Source organism: Chiloscyllium plagiosum, unplaced genomic scaffold (genome assembly GCF_037043375.1).
Source record: "Chiloscyllium plagiosum isolate Xiang-an unplaced genomic scaffold, Cpla_swu_hap1 HiC_scaffold_12, whole genome shotgun sequence".
NCBI classification, from domain to species: Eukaryota; Metazoa; Chordata; class Chondrichthyes; order Orectolobiformes; family Hemiscylliidae; genus Chiloscyllium; species Chiloscyllium plagiosum.
This window is the reverse complement of record NW_028270150.1, coordinates 106,672,582-106,695,814: the sequence shown is the minus strand read 5'-3', so window position 1 is coordinate 106,695,814 and position 23,233 is coordinate 106,672,582. Positions and strand designations below refer to the sequence as shown.

Sequence of the window (23,233 nt, the reverse complement as noted above, 5' to 3'; positions counted from 1 at the left end):
AGATGAAGAAAAAAACTGACAGAGGTAGACAGACTGGCCGAGGTAGACAGCCTGAAGAAAATGAAGAGACAGAAGCACAAATAGCAAGTGTGAAACAGACAGGAATTAAAAAAACATAGGCACAGGTACGCAGAGTAAAAGCAGGATCGATGCCCTAGGTTCACGTCCCACTTGCTCCAGAGGTGTGTAGTAACATCTCTGAACAGGTTGATTACAACTTTTTTTTAAAAGAGAGAGAGGAAGGCACTGAGAACATCTGACATACACAGATCCAGAAAGCAAGAGGCATACAAACTGACAAAGGAAGTGAGACAGCAACACACATAATCGGCTGTACACAGACTGTTGTGCACACAGAGAGAGAGAGAGAGAAACAAAGAAAGAAAGTGCTAAACGCCAGTGCAAGGCAAAAGACAGAGCTAGAGGTCAGTGTATAGAGAAACAGAAATGCCGGTATACAGAGAGATTTATAAACCGCTGTTCAGAGAGAGACTGAGACCAAAAGGCCCGTGCACAAAGCAAGAGAGATGCAGTGTGAGAGAAAGAGTACCATATGTCAGTGTCTGGAGCAAATGAGCTAAAATCCACTGTACCGAGGGGAGTGTAAGAGGCTGAGATACAGAGAAACTAAGTCTGGATGGCTGTCGCCAAAGACATTCAGAGATTGAACGACAAACATCAGGAAGGAAAAGTCCTGAGAGAAAGGAATACCAAAAAGACAGGTACAGAAGGAGAAAAAACTAAACACAAAAATATTAAGTGAGACAGAAACATAGAAGAGAGGTACAGAGATTAAGGAAGAGATAGAGAGGTGAGTGACAAATACTGAAAATGGTACAGGAGAAGAAGACAAACATGAAATTAGATAGAAAAACAATATCAGAAGCACACACTTATACAGACCAGAGGCAAAGTACTGAGACAGAGAGATTCAGGTAAGGGGCACAAGTTACACACAGAAGAGTTCCCAAAGAGATGAAAACTCAAACACAAACTTTAAACAAAAATTAAAGACATAATATAGAAAGACATTTTCAAACTATTTATGTAATGTGTTCAGTAATGGAGGATATATTTCAAGGGACTTCACAGAGATATAAAAACAAAACAGAAACTGAGCCAAAGAAGCAGGCGTGACAAAAATATCAGATGTGATTTATAAACAGGATCTTAAATGAAGAAAAATGTCAAAATTGAGGAAGTACATGGAACACAAAGTTATGACCAGTAATCATAGTGGTCAATGCACAAGAGAAGGGAACAGGACTTGAGCAGTTAAGGGGTGATTGGGAAGGAAATAAAATGATCCATAAAAATAGACTTTGACAATTAAACATTGACGACTGTTGTAGGAAGTGGGAGGCGAAGTGACAGTTTAACTCTAACAATGAGAATTTTAACTTTGAGGTATCAGCTGACTGGAGGTCAGTATAGATCAGCAAATGGTGGGATGAAGAGAATACCAAGGGAATAGATTTGATGTGTAGAAGGCTACCCTTTTCTGGAGAGCCTTCTAATAGTTATGTCTGTAAGTGACAAAGACAGATGGTATGGCAGTCGGGGATTTTTTTCTATGGTAAGGTTCAGCGTTTAGAGTTTAAGCTCAAAGCTGAATGGGATGTTAAAGTTGCAAGCAACCTCGTTGTGCTTGAATTATAGACGGGGAGAGGTGATGATTATGATGGTCACCTTATGAGGTTGTTGCCAAGCCGAAGGTATCAGTTTCTGATTTCCTCATGGTTTGCTGGAGGAAACTGCAGCGCATTTCAAGACTGGAAGTCTTATGACAGAGGTGAAGCCTCTGTCATAAGATCAAGGGAGGAGGGAGTCTTGAAGGAAGGACAGTGACTTGAAATGTTTACTCTTATTTCTGTCTCCACAGGCGCCACCTGACCTGTTGAATATGTTCAGCACTTTAGGTTTTAGTCCTGGAAAAAGGGTGATGCAGCCAAAACGTATGGGACCAAATTGCAGGTGAGCAAAAGTGTGGCCAAAAATAGATCAGGATGGAAAAGAATTCATTGATGGAGATGCATGACTCTAATCAGAAGATCAAGTGGAACCAAGTGATGGAAATCCATTGAGGTGACTGTTAGAGGAGCATAACCGGAGAGGAATTGCGTAGATAAAAGCATACATTGAACGAAAAATCATGAAACAGAGACACTGAAAGAATGTAGGATACATCTGCAGGAACCCAAGAATAAACATGGACTTTGAAGACAAAGACAAACACTGAGATCCAGGAGGTGTGGAAAAAGTAACAGAAAAGCACACGATTTCATTAAGCCACCGAACTCAAACACACAATGAAGCTTACAGAATGTGACTTGAATAGACAGAAACATGAGGTTCAGATAAAAATCAGTTTGTATCTGAAATGCCATACCAGTTGTTTAAACTAGTTGTTTTAAACCACACCTACACAATGACTGTAGATTCATTGCACAGTTGGCTGAAATCAGAGCTAAACCAAATGGATTTCTTATGACTGGTCATGAGCAGTGTGCTGGACAGAGACACTCAAACAGCAAATTAAAACATCAACCAAATGACAGCATCTTTCAAAATTGTTGACCTCTGCGACTTGGAAGGATAAGGGTAGAAAATACGTGCAAATGCCACCATCTACAAGTTCCTGTCCTTCCATCCTGACTGGAAACGAAAATGTGGTTCCCTCACTTTCACTGGGTCAAAACCCTGGAACTGCTTTCCTCACAGCAATGTTAATGTACCTAAACCAAAAAGACTGCAGTTCTAAAGGAGACTCACACCCACCTTCTCAAGGGCAATTAGGGATGGCCAATAAATGCCAGCCTAGAACATAAATTGCAACGCAGTACAGGCCTTTCGGTGCTCGATGTTGCACCGACCTGTGGAACCAATGTGAAGCCTGCCAAACCTACACTATTCAATTTTCATCCATATGTTTATCCAATGACCATTTAAATGCGCTTAAAATTGACGACTCTGCGACTGTTGCAGGCAGGGCATTTCACACCCCTTCTACTCTGAATAAAGAAACTACCTCTGACATCTGTCCTATATCTATCACCCCCCAATTTAAAGCTATATTCCCTCGTGCTAGCCAACATTATCAGAGGAAAGATCTCTTACTGTCCACTCTATCTAATCCCCTGATCATCTTGTATGTTTCTATAAAGTCACCTCTTAACCTTTTTCTCTCAAACAAAAAACAGCCTCAAGTACCTCACCCTTTCCTCATAAGGCCTTCCCTCCATACCAGGCCACATCCTGATAAATCTCCTCTGAACCCTTTCTATGACCTCATGGCTCTGAAACTCAATCCCTATACCAATAATAACTAACACATCGTACTCCTTCTTACCAACCCTATCAACCTGGATGGCAGCTTTCAGGAATCTATGCAAATGGACAACGAAATCTCTCTGCTCATCCACACTACCAAGAATCTTACCATTAGCCCAATACTCTGTATTCCTATTATTCCTTCCAAAGTGAATCACCTCACGCTTTTCCGCATTAAACTCCATTTTCCACCTCTCAGCCCAGCTCTGCAGATTATCTATGTCTATGTAACCAGCAACATCCTTTGGCACTACCCACAACTCCACCGACTTTAGTGTCATCCACAAATTTACTAACCCATCCTTCTATGCCTTCATCCAGGTCGTTTATAAAAATGAAAAACAGGAGTGGCCTCAAAATAGATCATTGTGGTACACCACTAGTAACTGAACTCCAGGGTGAACATTTCCCATCAACCACGATCCTCTCACAGCGAGCCAATTTCTGAACCAAACCACTAAATCACCCTCAATCCGATGCCTCTGTATTTTCTGCAATAGCCTACAATGGGGAAACTTATCAAACACCTTACTGAAGTCCATATACCCCACATCAACTGCTTTACCCTCATCCAGCTGTTTGGTCACCTTCTCAAAGAACTCAATATGGTTTGTGAGGCACCGTGTTCATTATCCCTGATCAACTTATTCCTCTCGAGATGATTATAAATCCTATCTCTTACAATCCTTTCCAACACTTTACCCACAACAAGGCTCACTGGTCTATAATTACCAGGGTTATCTCTACTCCCCTTCCTGAACAAGGGGACAACATTTGCTGTCCTCCAGTCTTCTGGCACTACTCCTGTCGACAATGACAACATAAAGGTCAAAGCCAAAGGCTCTGCAATCTCCATCCTAGCTTCTCAGAGAATTCTAGGATAAAGCCCAGGGGACTTATCTATTTTCACACTTTCCAGAATTGCTAACACTTCTCCCATTGAACATCAATCCCATCTAGTCTAATAGCCTGTATTTTAGTATTCTCCTCAACAACATTGACTTTTTCCGTTGTGAATATTGACGAAAAATGTTCATTTAGCTCTTCCCCTATCTCATCGGACTCCACACACAACTTCCCACTACTATCCTTGATTGGCCCTAATCTTACTCGAGTCATTCTTTTATTCCTAACATACCTAAAGGTATTCCTTGATCCTGGAGGAGAAAGTGAGGTCTGTAGATGCTGGAGATCAAAGTTGAAACTTTATTGCTGGAACAGCACAGCAGGTCAGGCAGCATCCAGGGAAAAGGATGATCCTACCTGCCAAAGACTTCTCATGGCTCTTCGTAGCTCTCATTTCAGGTCTTTCCTGGCTAACTTGTAATTCTCAAGCACCCTAACTCATGTCTCACCTTTACATAAGCCTCCTTCTTCCTCTTGAAAAGAGATTCAAGTTCTTAGTAAACAACGGTTCCCTCACTCGAACACTTCCTCCCTGCCTGACAGGTACATACTTATCAAGGGCACGCAATAGCTGTTCCTTGCACAAGCTTCACATTTCAATTGTGCCCACCCCCTACAGTTTCATTCCCCATCCTATGCATCCAAAATGTTACTTAACTACATCATATTTGCTTTTCCCCCAGCTATAACTCTTTCTCTGTGGCATATACCTATCCCTTTCTATTGCTAAAGTAAACTTAACCAAATTGTGGTCACTATCACCAAAGTGCTCATCCATCTCCAAATCTAACACCTGGCCAGGTTCACTACCCAGTACCAAATCCAATGTGGCCTCACCTCTTGCTGGCCTATCTACATACTGTGCCAGGAAACCCTCCTGCACACATTTGACAAAAGTTGACCGATTTAAAAGTACTTGAACTATAGCGTTTCCAGAGTTGAAAAATGTGGTGCTGGAAAAACACAGCAGGCCAGGGAGCAGGATTCTCCTGCTCCTCGGATGCTGCCTGGCCTGCTGTGTTTTTCCAGCGCCACATTTTTCAACTCTGGTACTCCAGCATCTGCAGTCCTCACTTTCTCCAATTGCGTTTCCAGTCAATATTTGGAAAGTTAAAGTCCCCATAATGACTACCCTATTATTCTTGCTCCGATCCACAGTCATCTTTTTAATCCTTTTCTGTCCATCTCTGGAACTTTTCAGAGGCCTGCAGAAAACTCCCAACAGGGTGACCTCTCCTATTTCTAAACTCAGCCGATACTAACTCAAGACAAGTCCTCATCAAACATCCTTTCTGCTACCGTAATATTGTCCTTGACAAACTTCCTCCCCCCCCTTCTACCACCTTCCCTGTTCTTACTGAAACAGCTAAACCCCAGAACCTGCAACAATTATTCCTGACCCTGCTCTGCCCATGTCTCCGAAATGGCCACAACATTGGAGTCCCAATTACCAACCTATGGCACAAGTTCACCCACTTTATTCTAGATTCTCTTGGCATTGAAGTAGACACACTTTAAACCGCCTTTCTGCCTGCCAGTACACTCCTGTGTCCTTGAAACCTTATTGATTACCTCACTACTCTCCGAGCTACAATTCAGGTTCCCATCTCCCTGCTGAATTATTTTAAACCCTCCCGCAGAGCATTAGCAAATTTCCCTCCCCCCAGCTATTGGTAATCCTCTGGTTCAAGTGTAGACCATCCCATTTGTAGAGGTTCCACCTACCCCAATTATCCATTAAGGTTTCGATTTATTTAATATTGTCACTTGTACCTAGGTACAGTGCAAAATGGATATCACCACGTTCCAGCACCATCTTGGATTACAGAATAAATTACTGAAAAAAATTGTATAAATGCTAAAATACTGAATAATTAATATTAAATTGATATTACTAGAACTGAAACTGCTTCAAAAGCTCATCTTTTCCCCTCTTAGACTTCATCCTCTCTGCTCCTCCACTTGCCGCCGTCCCCGGGTTACTGCCAATGTGTTTATTTTCTGCCACCACCATCACTTCAAGTGTCTGCGGTGTCTGAGCTGAAGACGGTCACGCTGCATCCTCCACACATTGGACTTCGACTGATGGTTCCTGGCGTAGATAGAGTGAATAGCCAGACACTTTCTCCCATGGCGGAATTGTCTATCACGAGGGGCATAATTTGAAGGTAATTGGAGGAAGATTTAGGGGAGATGTCAGAGGTAGGTTCTTTACTCAGAATGGTGAGTGTGTGAAATGCATTGCCAGCAGTGGTAGGAGAGTCAGATACATTTGGGACATTTAAGCAACTCTTGGATAAGCACATGGAAGTTAGTACAATGAAGGGTATTTAGGTTAGTCTGATTTTAGAGTAGAATAAAAGGCTGGCACAACATAGAGGGCTGAAGGACCCAGTGCCAGAGATTCTGACTTGAGAGGAACCTGGAATTTTATGGGGCTCTAGCTTGAGTTCTGATGCCGCCACCTGAGATGGAGCAGGGATGGAGATACATATCAGTGAAAATGTGATTGGAACATTACAAGAGGATTGGTGCTGGGTCTACTGCTTTTTGTCATTTATATAAATGATTTGGATGTGAACATAGGAGATATAGTTAGTAGGTTTGCAGATGATACCAAAACGGGCTGCAATGGACAGCGAAGAAGGTTACCTTTGAATATAATGGGATCTTGATCAGATGAGCCAATGGGCAAAGGAGTTGCAAATAGAGTTTAATTTAGACAAATGTGACGTGCTGCATTATGGAAAGGTAAATCAGGGTAGGACTTATACACTTAATGGTAAGGTCCTGGGGAGTGTTGCAGAACAAAGAGACCTTGGAGTGCAGGTTTATAGTTCCTTGAAAGTGGAGTCACAGGTAGATAGGATAGTGAAGAAAGTATTTGGTATGCTTTCCTTTATTGGTCAGTGCATTGAGTAAAGGAGTTGGGAGGTCATGTTGCAACTGCATAGGACATTGGTCCAGTTCATGTTCTGTGAAGCGGTCACCCAGTCCACAGTTCATTTCCGCAATGTAGAAGAGACACTGCAGCGTCCAGATGCAATATCGAGTTCAATAATTTTAGGGCCTGAATTTCCCCATGTCCTAGCCCCCTATCCCACACACCAGGCCTTTTTAAATCACATAGTCTGCCATTGCATACTACATATTGTTAGTCACTAACAGTTCCCAATAACAGCTGTTCACCATCCTAGCCAGATCATTATCAACTCCTTTGTCTTTCCAACTGTTCTTCTCTCTCTTTGGGCTCTATCCCCACCAAACATTTACTTCTTTCTCCCCCCCCCTCCCCCCGCCCTTCTGCATATATCCCAACAACATTTTCCTAGCTACCATCAGGACTGAGGAAGGATCACCGCAAACAAAATATTAATTCTGATTTTTCTTCATAGATGCTGCTGAGCTTTTCCACCAACTTCTGTCTTTGTTCCTGATTCACAGCACCCACAGTTCTTTTGGTTTTTATGATGTCTGTATCCACACTCCCATTCCAGGTTCCTCTCAAGTCAGAAACCCTGGTACAGGGCAGACTAGACATGCATCTGGACTCACGCTCTTTGCTGCAAAGAACAGTATCAGTCCTCCTAAATATTCTGTTACTTATTACTGCTACATTCACAGTTAATCTACAACCTCAGATTCCTGTACCATGATGGCGTAGTCACTTAGCTCAACCCTCCTGCTGCCCATTCTGTCAACCAGACAAGCTCAAAGAAAACTACAAACCTGTTGGACAACTGCCCTTTGGGCGATCTTACCTACCTCACTCAGTCATACTCCCCTGTCCCTGAACACCAACAGAAAATCAGATGATCCAACCCTAAGAAGTGTGGTTGCTTTCTGGTACAAATAATCCTACCCTCGCATGTTGCACTGTTTGTAATTTAAACTCAAGCTTATAAAGTCTGAGCTGAAGCTTCTCAAACTTCAAATGCTTTCCGCAAGCACATTTGCTGTGGACCAAACTGGTATTCAGAAACTTCCATGTGCTGTAATTATAACAGATCACTTGTCCTGCATTCCTTAATGTGTTCAAAGGGACCACTCACTTATTGTATTCCGCTTTATATTCATTTTTAAAATATCTTTTAATAACCCTTACCACCAGCTGCTGCTTTGTTTTGAATCTCAAGAATAGAATAAATCTTAATAATGTGCCCAATATCCACCAATTAACCAGCTATTTCTCCTGTAGCACAGTAGGAATCAATTTCTGAAATTGAAAATCTTTCAGCAAAACCAAAAGCAAAAAAAAAACCCTCTTTACCTTCCTCATTTAACTCCCTGAATACTTTGCCAGAGAAAGTGATGGATGCAGGTAGAATTGTAACGTTTAAAAAACATTTGGATAAGTAAATGAATAGGAACGGTTTGGAGTGATATGGATGAAATGCAGGCAGATGGCACTAGTTTAGTTTGGGGACATTGTTGACGTGGACTAGTTGTACTGAAGGGTCTGTTTCCATGCTGTCTGACTCTATGACTATGACTTAACACTGGCACTATTGAAAGTCACACTCAAATGCTAGATTGCACTGAGTAGCTAGTTTTATATGCTGCTAACAAAATATCTCTTAATGAGGATCCAGTTGTTCTTTCACTTGAGTCCTTGAAGAAAACCTGCTTAAGGATTGTAACTGAATAACTTAAATGCAAAATTTAAGTTTAATGCCATCTACAAAGAGAGTTAACTTTGTACAAAATATAAAAAATAGGTTTTACCCAACAACTGGACAGTGTCTCAGTGTCAAAATCACCACAAAAATACACTCTGATTATCTTGGTTTGAAATTAACATAAATATATAATGGCTCAGTGCAATCATTTAAACATCTTGGTCATCGAGGTTATCAAATGCTTTGGCAGTGCTAAAGCCCTCATATGCACAAAGTGAAATAAGCAAAATGCTCCTGGCCTGCAATTTTCAACACACACCATCGGTCACAGAGAGGAGAGTCGCAGAATGCACATCCAGGAAGAATTCATTCATTCTCACAGAGAAACATCTTGGACATGGAAAACACTGATAGCCACACTTCCAAGAGCAATCAATACTAATGCAAACTAATTCTGATTTACCAGATCCTGGAGGAAGTTGCGGAACACTCGCCTATTGGGAAAATCAAATGCATGCATCAGTCAGTCCAAGATTGACTGAAGTATTCCGGACTGAGACAGGAGCTGTTAGGACTGAAGTTTCAAACAAAAATACGGGAACATTTCCACTTTGTTTATAGAAGATAGTCCAAGTGCCAGTAATGGTTGCTGAGAATTGGGGCATGGGCCACGGAATGTTGATTGGAAACTGTGTGTGTTTCAGATATTGTATTGTGAGTGGAGTGTGCAAATGATGTCAACTTGGATGTGCAAAGTGCATTGCCTGTTCACCACCCAGCACCCCCAGCGATTTCTGGGGATATGAATGAAACAGAAACCAACAAAGCAGGGTAGGAATTGACAGACAACAATGGGTCCTGTCCCACTTCACTCTTATGTGAAGTAGCACAGAAAAATCAATTATTGAAAAGTCAAAAATAAGATTCAAGGGGGAAAAAAAGACATTGACAGCTGTAGTTCTCCACTTGTGCTGTTACCAAACACAGTATTCTAGTGTGCAACTTGCCTCAGTTTCTCACTCAAGCATTTATATTCGAATCAACACAGCTCAAAGCTGACAAAACCGAAAGTGAATCAAAATGATAAGGACTGCTGATGCCTTAAATCTGAAACAAACACCAAGAATGCTGGAGAAAAGTCTCTGACAAGGAGTCACTGGATTTGAACATTAACTCTGTTTTTCTGTCGACAGATGCTACCAGACCTGCTGAGTTTCTCCAGCATTCTCTTTGTGAATTAAAATGATGTTGAGCTGCACATACATGACCAGACCTAGAGATGATCAACAAACTATCCGTGAGTGTTTGGGTATATCTCGGACCAGTCAAGTTACTTTAAACACAAATATGATTTTTCCACCTTTCAAACAAAAACACATCAGGGTTCTGCCTGTAAATTAGTCCTGAGCTACTTTAATTGCAGGTTTTGAAAATAACTTGGATGTAAAACTGCTCGTTAAAGTCCCATCAGAAAAAAACAGACTGTGGGAAATGAGAAGAGGATAACATTATGAAAATCAAGGTTGCACCGAAATTAAAGTACAAACCAGATTGCGACGTTGATCTTCAGTGTCACACACAAGCACAGATTGACACACACAAATGGACAATCACACAGTCACTCACAATTGCTCAATCACAGGCACACACGCACAGACTGACAATCCCATACACTCAGAAAATCATACAATAACACAATCAGACAAACTGACACATACAGACCAACACATACAGATAGAAGCGCTGACAGACATACGGGCGCACAATCTCTCTCTGCCACATACAGTGCATAGAGATATAGAGCGGCCATGTGACTGAATCAATTTGATATTAAATTGCCCAAATTTCGATACACGAACCCAGCAAGGAACGAAAGCTGCGAATCACGCCGTATTTGGGTTATGCAGTTTGATATATCGGACAAGGAACTTTAATTTCATGGGGCAGAAAAAAAACACAGCGACAATATTTTCGATCCGGCAGACCCATGCAGGTTTTTAACGAATGCTAATTTATTGGAAAGACTGCGAAGGGCGGAGTGAAGGTTTCCAGTCCTTCTGTGTCTTTTTTACATGAACAATGGGTGAGGCAATCATGAGATCAAACAATTTCGAAACGACTTCCCACCCCCGTCTCGGATATTGATGAATTGAAACGCGGCTGCTCGGCTCCTGGAGTTGGATCAGTCAGAGTGCACCCAATCAGGCTCAAATCTCAACGCCTTCATCTCCCCTCTCCAGCTTTAGCCTGTTTGAACTTCACAGCCTCCCTGTTATTTTTACCCCACTCCCCGGTCGGAAAATCTTGTATGTTCTGGTGAGAGGCGCTGTCCCTGTTGTTGTCACAAGTCAGACACCCCATATTTACAGCACTGCCATCCCACAACTCACTAACAAAAGATCAGGCACAAAAAAACAGCTTGTTACTTCACCTTCGCCCCCTCCAGCCATGCAATGTGACCATCCCCGTCATCTTAATTTCCAACTTACAAAACCATGACGGACATCCCTGGCACCAGAGTCAAAGCGATGAGAAGTGAAGTTTACCCACCAGTTCTTCCCAGACGGGACTCCGGCTGTAAGAGTGATACAGATCCTCCATACTGAGCTCAGCAGCCCTGCCTGCCGGGGAACCTCTGCAGCAATGCTCTGTGCATCCAGATCTCTCAGCAGCTCAGCCGCCGACTAGCTCCTATCCCCTCCCTCTCCCACACTGCTGAAGCAAGCAGACAGGAGGAGGGCTGTTTTTGTTTTGCTTGTATCGCCTCCACGTGATTCACTCTCTGTCCTAATAAGGAGCTGGACCATCTCCCGAGATGTCGGTGACGCAGCCGAGGGTTGAGGAGCAAGGCTTTCCCTGGGCAGCCACTACCTGCATTCGCGTAGCGCCGTCGGCCCGGGTGTATCCATGCCCAAGGTGTTTGGTTCAGTGAACACAATAAATGACGGGCAGATGATCTAAAGCTATGGAGGCCATGTGGTCTATCGTGTCAGTAGTGACTTCCCAAATGAGCATTTCAATTGGTGCCGTCCAATGTTGGAATTCCCTCACACGCTTTAAATTCTCACACCTTGGGAAGGACCCATTGTGTTGTCCATAGATTAATCAAATTCCAACCAGCCTCCATTTGGCATTGATGCTGAGATAATACATCAGCTTGCGTACCTTTCTGGTTGAAGTGAATCGACAATGGGCAGTCGCGTTCCTTCTGGGAGTCTTTTTTTTACGTTTCTAGTGTCTAATTAAAGCAAAACTAACTTTCTTTGCAATATTGTAATAGACAGTTAGGACAACACTGAACATCCTCTGTTTAAATCCTCTAAAATCATTATCCAATCAGGATGGCAATATGACTATCTCCAAAACTGAATCTCCATGTATTGATCTTTGCAAGGCAAATGTTGCCCTTACCTATTCATTTGAAACTCATAAGAACACAGGAAATGGGGTCAGGAGTAAACCATTTGGCTCATCAAGCCTTCAATGCTCATTAAGTTCATGGCTGATCTTGGAATTCAACTGTACTTTCCTGCCTAAACCCTATGCCTCTAATTTCCCAAGAGATGGTCTATCCCAGCCCTAAAAATATTTAACAATGGACAACCACCCCCTGGGTAGAGAATTGTGTGGATTCACAACCCTTTGATTAATTTCTCATCTCAGTCCTAAGTGATTGCCCCCTTACCCTTGCCCTGTACCCCGTGTTTTAGATTCCCTGACCAACAGAAGCAGTCTTTTAGTGGTTACCTTATCAAACTCCTAACCTTGAATGTCTCATTGAGATTGCCTCCCATGTTTAAAATCCAAAATTCTCTCTTCAGAACTGATGAGAGAAAAGGTGAAAGAATGGGTTTTATAATCTAGAAAAAGGTGGGAGGAGCAGATCAACTGAATGGAAGGCCCTTCTGATTGAATGTAAGTTTTGCATTCTGTAATGTTCTTAACATGTCAATAATTCAAGGCCATGTTCCTTTTTTGTCTTACATGTAGTAGGATTTTGTCCATGTAACAAACAGCTCCTTATTTACATACCAGAATCCCTGACACACTCTCTGAAGAATCTCTGGTGTTGACAAAATTCCAAACGATAAATGAGTAAAATAATACCATCCAAAAGGCATGATGAATACAGTCAGCAGTCTTGACTTAGAGCCTAGAGATATTTGCTACAATTCACTGTTTGGTTCTAACTTAGTAAGAACTTGCTTCTTGCTAATTTGGTCAAACTGTTGTCAACTGACAAAATCAGATAGACTTCTCTTTGAATTCCTTTGTTTAACTGAGTGAGATCAATACATAATCTTAACTCTCTTCTGAGTTTGAAATTGTGACCAGACCTGAGCACCAATGTGTCATGTAGCAATGACCCTACTTTTTTTTAATCAAGCTGTCCAATCTTTTCCATTGGAGGATGGAGAATTTTCCTTCGCGTATACAGGCAGATGGGCTTAGCATCTTTTTGTTGCATGAATTATGTTTTTGTTTTATCAGTTTGTGCTGTGGAAGCCAGAACCTGGTGAACGTTATCACATTCAGGGATACGGATAATTTCAAGGGTGTCACATTTGCCTGTTCCAAAACATTGGTTACATTTAATTCTGCCTAGAAATAGGGACGGGACCTATTGAAAAGGTTTCATAGGTTATTGAAGACAATTTGGGAATCAGTGAAAATGAGTCCTTAGTTGATGACAGGCAGAGAGGCAAGAAGACCGTGTATATGTACGGAGGGTATGGAGATCTCCATAGGTTCTTTGTAGTCGAGGCTCAGGGAACTCCGAGAGCAGTTAACTAGCTGTACAACATAATGAGGACTCAGGAAAGCATTTGTAATGTTGCAGAATAATGTGGTATTCCTGTTTTAATTTTCAGAAGGCTCTGAATATCTTAGGAAATTCTTGGTAAAATTCTCCTCCATTTGGAGCACCATATCCATTCTCTCAAAGACAGCAGGACATAGATTTACGTTCAGTTGTGAAGTGTTATGATCCTTCAGAACACCTCACTCATCTCTTGTCCATAAGAGTAGGCCATTTGGACTGTCAAGCCTGTTCCCCAATTCATTAGGATCATAGCTTATCCAATATTACCCACATCCACTTTCCTACTCTTTCCCTGTAACCCTTGATTCCCTGTCAAAAAGTGTAGTGCTGGAAAAGCACAGCTGGTCAGACAGCATCCAAGGAGAGTCAACATTTCAAGCAAAAGTTCTTCATTAGGAATGAAGAACAAAAGAATAGAATATTATTTAGCTGAATAAAAATTGCATAAAGCTGTAATATAAAGGGACTTGAGGGGATTGGAATAGAAGAATAGGGAAGTCTAACTGTAATTGTATAAAGTGATGATGAGTCACCCTTGATTCCTGCACCCTTGATTCCCTACTGATTAAGAATCTATCTCAGCTGTAAATATGTACAATGCTTTGGCCTCTGCGTGGCAAAGATTTCCAAAGAGTGACAATTGTCTGAGAGAAGAAATTCCTTCTCATCTCAGTCTTAAATTTGCACCGCTATATCCTGAGATGATGCTCACTGGTCCTAAACTCTCTCATGAGGGGAAACATCACCTCAATATTTACCCCATCAAGTCTTTAAGAATGTTGAAACAAAAATAGAAATTGCTGATGAAACTCGGCGGCTCTGGTAGCATCTGTGGAGAGAAAGCAGAGTTAACATTTCGAGTCCAGTGACTCTTCATCAGAACATTTATGAATGGGACATATTTCAATGAGATCACCTCCCATTCTTCTGAATTCCAATGGATAGAATCCCAGCCTGCTCAACCTTTGCTCATAAGACAATCGCTCCATATGGGATCGCCCTCGTGAAACTTCTCTGAACTGCCTCAAATGAAATAATGTCTTTCTTTAAATAAGGGAACCAAAACTGTTCACTGTACTCCATCATCACCTTATATAATTGCAGTAAGACTTCCCTATTCTTGTATTCCAACCCCCCTTGAAATAAGGAGCAAAACTCCATTTGCCTTCCTGATTACCTGCTGCACCAGTGTACTCGCTTTCTGGTTTTATGCACAAGTACCCTCAAGTCCCTTTTTTTTTACAGCTCTATGACATTTTTCTTGAGCTAAATAATATTCTATTCTTTTGTTCTCCCTTCCAAACTAAACAATATCACATTTTCCCACATTCTACTCAAGGTGCCAAATTTTTGTGCCCACTTATCTAACCTATCAATCTCTCTCAGTAAACTTTTTGTGCCCTTCTCACAACTTGGCTTTCCATCTATTTTTGTGTCATTTGCAAATTTGGCGACAGTATATTCACTTCCTTCCTTTAAGTCATTAATATGTTTTGTAAACTGGTGCAGCGCCAGTACTGATCTCTGTGGGGCACCAATGGGTATAGGTTGTCAACCTGAAAAAGAAACCATTATCCTCACTCGCTGTTTCCTTCCCTTTGAACTTTGTGACTAACATTTGGGATGAATTGACCATGCACCTGAAGATCTGTGCCCCCTGGACCTTGCAGTTTTATGTCGTTGAACATTCACTGACTTTAACCTAAAAAGTTGTCAGCCAATATTTAAGCTGCGCTCCTGTGTCAAGTTTAAATTCTTGTACCTTGTACCCTTGTACCTTTAAATGATGGTCGAGAACCTCTATTGACTCTCCTTGATCTCATCTTACAAGGTACTGGCTTACTTTTGTGCACATAGAATCATAGAATCCCTACGGTGCAACAAGAGGCTCTTTGGCCTATCAAGTCTGCACTGAGCTTCAGAATAGCATCCCACCCAGACCCAGCCCACCATCCTATCCCCACAACCCCACATTTGCCATAACTAATCCACCTTGTGTGGACACTATAGGACAATCCCTGGATACTATGGGGCAAATTAGCATGGCCAATCCACCTAATCTTCACATTTTTGGACTGTGGTAGGAAACCAGACTGAGCAAAGGAAACCCAAGCAGACTGTTCTTCATCCTTTATTTGCAAGACCTTTTCTTTTCTATGTAAATGATTTTAATTTGTCAGGTACCTGTTCCTTTGTAGGATTTTTCTTGTGGTGATGAAAGTGTTACTTTTTTGCAGTATTTCTTGAAGTGTGCCAATCTCCCTCTGTCATAATACTCGGCTCCCCCTGCTGGACATTAATTGTATTTGTGGTTTTGCACTGACCTATCCCTTGAATAGCCAAATGTGGTCAATGACATTGTCATTGATTCTTGGTCTTTTGGTATTTTGGTGGCCATCAAGAGGGTAACAGTGAGGCCACCCATCCAAGTGTGTTGGGAGAATCCCAAAGTTTTCTTGTATCCCACTGTCTTTGGGCCTGATCTCTGCCTGAGTCATATGTAGGATCACCTGTTCCAACATGGGCACCTCTTTAGATTGAAGGAAATCTAACAATTCACTGCCCTGACACCTTCTATGATACGATCTCTAATTAATTTATATTTTAAAATTCCATACACTCAACATATTGCTAATGAATATAAATCTGTCAAAAGTGCCTCAATCAATTCTCCCTGCTGCTGAAATCATTGAATGAACTTCACCCAATGGCCAGAAGGAACATGTTCGTTCAAGGACCTGTTGAATGAGTTCAAACCCTTCGTTAATGAGAATCTTTTTGAGCTGTTGCAGCTGGTCAATATCACATGTAGCTTGCTGAATCTGTTCTGCTTGGCTAGGACTAAAATGAATGTGATCACTGTGGAGACATGGATTCAACAGATTCAATAGAGGATAATATCTTTATTTTTGGAGGTCAGCAGTGCTAACCACTGAACCACCAACCACCCCTAAATCATACCTTTGGAGTGATCATCATTTCAGTCATTGGGTGCAATTGTGATTGGTTTTAGATGTATAATTTCCAACAGTTTGCGGTCAGTATGAACAACGAACTGCTTGTCAATGAGGTGTGCATGAACCTGCTGCATCTTGAAATCTAGAGCGAGAATTTCCCTTTCTAAGTTGGAGTAGTTCACCTGAGCTGTCATAAAGAGGCTTGTCATCCTATAATAGACATGCTCTGAGGCCTCTCTTAGATACTGTGAGATATTGCATTTTGAGATATTGTGTTACAGGCTATTTTTATTAACTCACTCACAAGCTATCATGATGATAGCTTGTGAGATTCAGGAATACTGGGTTCTCGTTCAGTCATTCACAACCTTTTACTAACCCGTTATTTACCATAACATGGTTTCTTTCATATCTAAATTTGAGAACAACCCTTTCAAACCCATCACTGCATTTCCACACCTTATTAACCCTTACTACAAGCAGTGTTTACCTCAGCATACAGAACAATACCATCCCCATCAAGTCTCCACTAAATATTACCTGTTAAATATCTTTTAACATTACCTTTTAAATGGGCCATTATCCCTTTAAGAAATTAATTGTCAAAACAGTGCTTGCTTGAAATGAATGAATGAAGCTTATACCAGCAAATAGTAAATAAATCTCACACAGCTGCAGTCATCAGCTTAATATCCTTCATTCTTTTATTACGATTTCTAACTTATTTAGAGAAAAAGGCCAACTATTTTTACTAACATTTACTCATTTAAAAAACAAAAGAACTAACACCTGTAATTATGCAAGCAGACCAGACATCCCATCAGAAGTAGCAGCCCCCATTTAGCACATTTTTAACCTATCTCCTGTCTCCCAGGACAGAAGCCCTTCCAACCTTTGTGTACTATCGTTGAAAAATGTAACGCTATAGTAATGATATGGAAGAACTGTGTATAATAGGGCTCTTGGAAGAACTATGTTTCAGGATTCTATTGCTGCCCCAAACCTGTACTGTGATTGTTGAATAAAGAGGCTGTTTTCAAAAGGGAGAATTTCCCTTTCTAAGTTGGAGTAGTTCACCTGAGCTGTCATAAAGAGGCTTGTGTTTCCAATTAAACCTGTTGGACTATAACCTGGTGTTGTGTGATTTTTAACTTTGTCATCCTCTAATAGACATGGTCCAAAGCTTTTCTTAGATACATCTACATTAATGGTTCTCTTTGGAGATAATAATATGAATGACCACTTGCTGGATACCAAAGCATTTTTGAGAAATTAAAAAGTATGCTGGTGGTATCATTAGCCTGGTGTGTTTTTTGTGGAGAAGATTTTAAAAGAGAAGTTTTTTTTCTGCAAAATTTGGAATATATGAGGTTGAACAGTTGAAAAAAAGATATCGTTCTGTGTCATCTTTGTTTTGTAATGTGGACAGCTTCTGGATTTTGTATTTATTTCAGTAAAGTCTCATACCATGTGGTGAATAGATTGATCACCAGAAATGTATTTGACTCAAGTTGACTTGATGTTCTTTTCCTGATGAAAATAAGGCCATGTTTTCTTATCACTGCCATGAGCTAATGGAGGTTAGTGTCATTTGCATGTGTCCTTCTGGCATGTATTGTGTGATGTCATCTGCTATATAGAGACAACCCGGTGGATTCTTGATGATACAATCCATATGTTTTTTTTAGATTAGATTACTTTTTTTTAGACTACTTACAGTGTGGAAACAGGCCCTTCGGCCCAAGTCCACACCGACCCGCTGAACTGCAACCCACCAATACCCCTACATTTAGCCCTTCACCTAATGCACCTAACACTACGGGCAATTTAGCATGGCCAATTCACCTGACCTGCACATCTTTGGACTGTGGGAGGAAACCGGAGCACCTGGAGGAAACCCACGCAGACACGAGGAGAATGTGCAAACTCCATACAGTCAGTCGCCTGAGGAGGGAATTGAACCCAGGTATCTGGCGCTGTGAGGCAGCAGTGCTAACCACCGTGCCACTGTGCCGCCCTTATGTTGTTGGACTATATCCTGGCTAATGGACAATACTAAACTGAGAAAACAATATCTACCAGAAGCTATTCTACAAGATGTCAGTTCCTGTGACTTTGGGGAAAGATGTCAATTTTAGCACTGAGCTCAAAAAATGCTTTGCACCAGAGAACCTGCCATTTAGCTCTTGCAGGATAGAAATCTATTGAAGGTATCTCTTTAGTGCAATGTTTAATCACCTTGGATTTCAACCTACCTGTTATAAGTGTCATCTTTCTTCAGAACACAAGGAATGAAGCATCAATCAAAGTTATGCCCAACGTAATGGATGACATTGTTTTGTAACCACGGAAAGTAATTCCAGTTTGAGGTTATCTTGAAAATGCACTTTTGAGGAAGGTTGATGGGCATCATCTTTCAGATGTAACATGACATCATCTTTAAAGTTGCCAATCACATAATATCAGTCTCTTTCACAGTAAGGTCACGGGGAGACTTGAGGTTGCAGACGTCCATTGCAAGGAACATTATTGACATTTTACTTTTGATTTTATAGTTGCTTTAAAGGGGGAGCTAGAAGGGTGGTACAGTGGCTCAGTGGTTAGAACTGCTGCTTCACAGTACCAGGGATCCGGTTCAATTCCAGTCTCAGGCTAACGTCTGTGTGGAGTTTGCAAATTCTCCCCGTGTCTGCATGGGTTTCCTCCAGGTGCTCCAGTTTCCTCCCACAGTCTAAAGATGTGCAGGTTAGGTGAATTGACCATGCTAAATTGCACATAGTGTTCAGGGATGTGTGGGTTAGGTGTATTAGTCAGGGGTAAATGTAGAGTAACAGAGTAGGGGAATGGGCCTGGGTGGGTTACTCTTTGAAGGGTCAGTGTGTATTTGTTGGGCCAAATGGCCTGTTTCCACATTGTAGAGAAAAAAAAGTAGTAGACCTGTGTGTGGTCTTTGTGCCAAAAGTACATGTACCTTTTCATTACAAAACAAGATGGCAGAATTAACTGATATCATGATAGAGGAAGCCATTTTCCTTCTGCAGCTCTACCTGTGTCCGTGGCAGTTGATAGAGAGAAGCCACTCTTAAAAATCAACAGGGATCTCTTGGTCCAGTGAGAAACCCTATCATGAATTTGCCTGTAAGAGCCATGCATTGCAACACTGGAATGCCTGTTCTTCAGCAGAGATAACGTGCTTACAAATAATAGAATCCTGATAGTGTGGAAGCAGCCCATTCAGCCCATTGAGCCAACACCAACCTTCTGAAGAGGAGTCCACCCAGACCCACCTCATCCCTGTAACCCTGACAATGTCCTGTACAGCCGCAACATGACCTCCCAATTCCTGAACTCAATACTCTGACCAATAAGAGAAAGCATACCAAACACCCTCTTCACAATCCTATCTACCAACACAGAGGAGATCACATTGTGAGCAGCAAATACAATGGACTAGATTGACTGAAGTGTAGAAAAATTGTTGCTTCACCTGGAAGGTATCTCTTCAGCCTTGGATAGTGGGAAGGAAGAAAATAAATAGGTGTTACACCTTCTGCAATTGCATGGGAAGGTGTTTGGAAGGTATGAGGATTGAAGGACGAGTGGACCAGAGTGTCTGGGATCTTTGAGATCTCTGTCATCCCCAATTTCACCTCTTGAGCATTTCCAGTTTTCCTCACCTCACCTGACCAGGAATCCTGTTTCTTTTTTTTAGCTTTTAGGTTCAGCAGGAGCTGCTGAAGTCTTGAAGAGGTAGAGGTAATTTTTGTACCGTCTCTCAGTTACAGCAAGAAGCTGGGGTTTCCCTTCCTACTGTGGGCACTGCCTATGAGAAAATCTGATTTCTGAATTTGCTTCTTTACCAAGAGATTTTACGGGATGTTACTATATTGGAACAGTTAATTAGTAATAGTTACCGTATCTATTATTCTGTTTAGTTTTCCAAGAGAGTTAGGTGTTCTAAGTTCTTCTTTCTTTTATTGTATTTGTACTGTAGTGTTTGAGTAAATTTGTTTTGCTCAATGTCCAGTAGTTTGACCAGTTGCCACGCCTTCAGCTGCCTTGTCCCTAAACACTGCCATACTCTTCATAAATCTCACCTTCTCTCTACCTTTCCCTCCTTTTATCTGTCCTTAAGTCCCAACACTTTGACCAATTCTTTCTGTGCTATGTGTTGAGGAACCAATCACTTTCAGCTAATGATTTGGGAACAGTGCTGCTACCTATCTTCCTTTCTATTCTTTTTAATAAACATTAACCAAATTAGGTAACCCCTGATGAGGAACTGTAACAAAATAAATTGAAAAAAATAATGGAAACTTAAAGTAGAAATCCTTGTTTCTACTCGTTTTGGATAAAAGAATAGACTAGAATCCCGACAGTGTGGAAACTGGCCCTTCGGCCCAACAAGTCCACACTGACCCTCCAAAGAGTAACCCAGCCAAACCCATTCCCCTACTATTCTATATTTACCCCTGACTAATGCACCTAACCTACGCATCCCTGAACACTATGGGCAATTTAGCATGGCCAATTAACCTAACCTGCACACCTTTGGATTGTGGTAGGAAATCAGAGCACTTGGAGGAAACCCACACAGACATGGGGAGAATGTGCAAACTCCACACAGACAATTGCCCGAGGCTGGAATTGAACCCAGATTCTTGGTGCTGGAGGGTAGTAGTGCTAACCACTGAGCCACCATGCTACTCCACCTTGACTTACACTTCAAACAGACACTGATGGGGGATTGTAACAAAAACAAAAGTCAAATGACCACCAGTAACTTTGTGATGATGCTGCTCCTTTAACAAGGTTACATTGTCCTTAATTTTATTTTAAGAGGGTTTGTAAAAGGCAGAGATTCTGATTTATCTGTGTTTAGACACTTTGCTCATGGCTAACAAATACGGCCCAAGGCAACAGTTAGGGAAAAGGCTTTTAGGTTTTTTTAAAAACACTTATACGATAAAAGGGGAGTGGCCAGTTCTCCCAGTTCAGGATATTTATTTCTGGTTTGGTTTGGTTTGGTTTGGTTTTAGCAAGCAGTCTGTACTAAGCTGCTGGTCAAGGAAAGCTGCTAGGAAAAAAGGTTCCCTGATTCAACAGACATTTCTCGCTGACTGTCCCCTCTCTAACATCGCTCCTGTAAGAACCTGCATTTGAACTTACCTTTTTGCCAAGGGGTGTGTGTATGGGGACGTTGCATGAAATTGGGACAGCTTCTCCGTTAAGTTGTGGGGATATTGTGTTGGTTGGATTTCCGAATAGGTGTTATTCTAAATTCTGTTTTCTTTTGCTTGTGTTTGATTTGGCGGTGTCTAAATAAATTCTGTTTGACTTGAAGTCAAGTGGCTTGACCAGCTGCATCACTCCTGGAATATCTACCTCACAGCTGCCTAAAACAACTAAATAAGCTAGAGTCTGGGCGACCTTCTTGAAATGCTTGAGGGTGTCTGGCCTGGTCCATAACAACATATACAGTTGCAGGGGAAACTTAACAAAATTAAATGAAGATACCTCAGGGTATAATGATATATCCCAACTCTGCAATGTCCTTGTGTCCCTAAAGGTTTCTGTTGTGCCTGTGGATTCTGCATATTTCCTCTAAGTGGACAACGAAGGGTGATGAAACCACAGAATTGGGGTAGACAGTTGGTACAACCCTCTGTCTAGATTTGTTGATGGCCATTTTGTTTTGGCTCAGAACAGGCTCATGAGGAGGTTTAAAACAAAAGAAGTGCTGGAAATCACAACAGATCAGACAGCATCCATGGAGAGAGCAAGCTAGTGTTTTGAGTCTAAATGACTCTTCACTGGGGGTGACGTAAGGTGTGGAGAGGGCAGCATTTATACTGTAGTGTGGGAGTGGAGAGAAGGGGGAAAAAGGCTGCTGATAGTGATTGGAATGTGAGAATGGCAGAACAACAGTGTCTAACTTCCCAACTGGAAAGAACAGATAGTCCTACTGGAGTGGGGGGAGAGGATTGAGGACATAATGACAGAGAATGCAACAAATAAAGCTGAAACAAAGGGAAGAGGGACGGCTGAATTGTCAAGGGACCACTACTAAGACATCACCATATTTCTGGAGGTTCAGTACTGACGAAGAACTGCACTGTTGGAGGTTCAGTGCTGACAAAGTTCTGCACTGTCAAAGGATCAGTACTGAAGGAGCACCATAGTTTTGAAAGGTCAATAGTAAGAGAGCATCTCATTGCCAAAGGGTTAGTACCTAGGGAGTTCCACACTGTCGGAGGGGCATTCTGAGGAGAGCTGCACTATCAGAGAGTCAATACTGAGGGATTGCATTGCCGTTGAAGGGTCAGTACTGAGGGAATGCTGCCCCATCATAGGTGCTGTCTTTCAGATGGTCTTACCAAGGTGCCATCTGCCCTCTCTGATGGGTATAAGTCAGTCCCATTATACGATTTGAACGAGTCCAACAGAGTTCTTCCCAATTCATTGGTGATTGTGTCTTCCCCAAATTGTGTTTCCTACATCACAAAAACAGTATATTTTCCACTATGTGACATGGAGTAGTTGATATTTATAACAAATGTGTGAAAGACAATTATTTATCTTTCTTTAAAAATAATTTG

The 23,233-nt window shown here is 41.6% G+C and overlaps 1 protein-coding gene and 1 long non-coding RNA gene across 3 annotated transcripts in view; one reads left to right on the top strand and one right to left on the bottom strand.

Moving 5' to 3' along the window:
• Positions 1–6,146, top strand: part of LOC122551881 (uncharacterized) — a 421,034-nt gene extending 414,888 nt beyond the window's left edge. The window contains exon 3 of the long non-coding RNA XR_015758961.1: positions 1,883–6,146. This is a non-coding gene — a long non-coding RNA (uncharacterized LOC122551881). The remainder of the gene's footprint in view (positions 1–1,882) is intronic.
• Positions 1–11,541, bottom strand: part of dgkh (diacylglycerol kinase, eta) — a 601,101-nt gene extending 589,560 nt beyond the window's left edge. Inside the window, exon 1 of one of the 2 annotated variants that reach the window (XM_043694442.2) lies at positions 11,406–11,541. In XM_043694442.2, coding sequence (XP_043550377.1) covers positions 11,406–11,456 — 51 coding nt within the window. In that variant the 5' untranslated portion in view covers positions 11,457–11,541. The remainder of the gene's footprint in view (positions 1–11,405) is intronic. The other variant, XM_043694440.2, reaches the window with a different exon arrangement.
• Between the last annotated feature and the right edge of the window lie 11,692 nt (positions 11,542–23,233).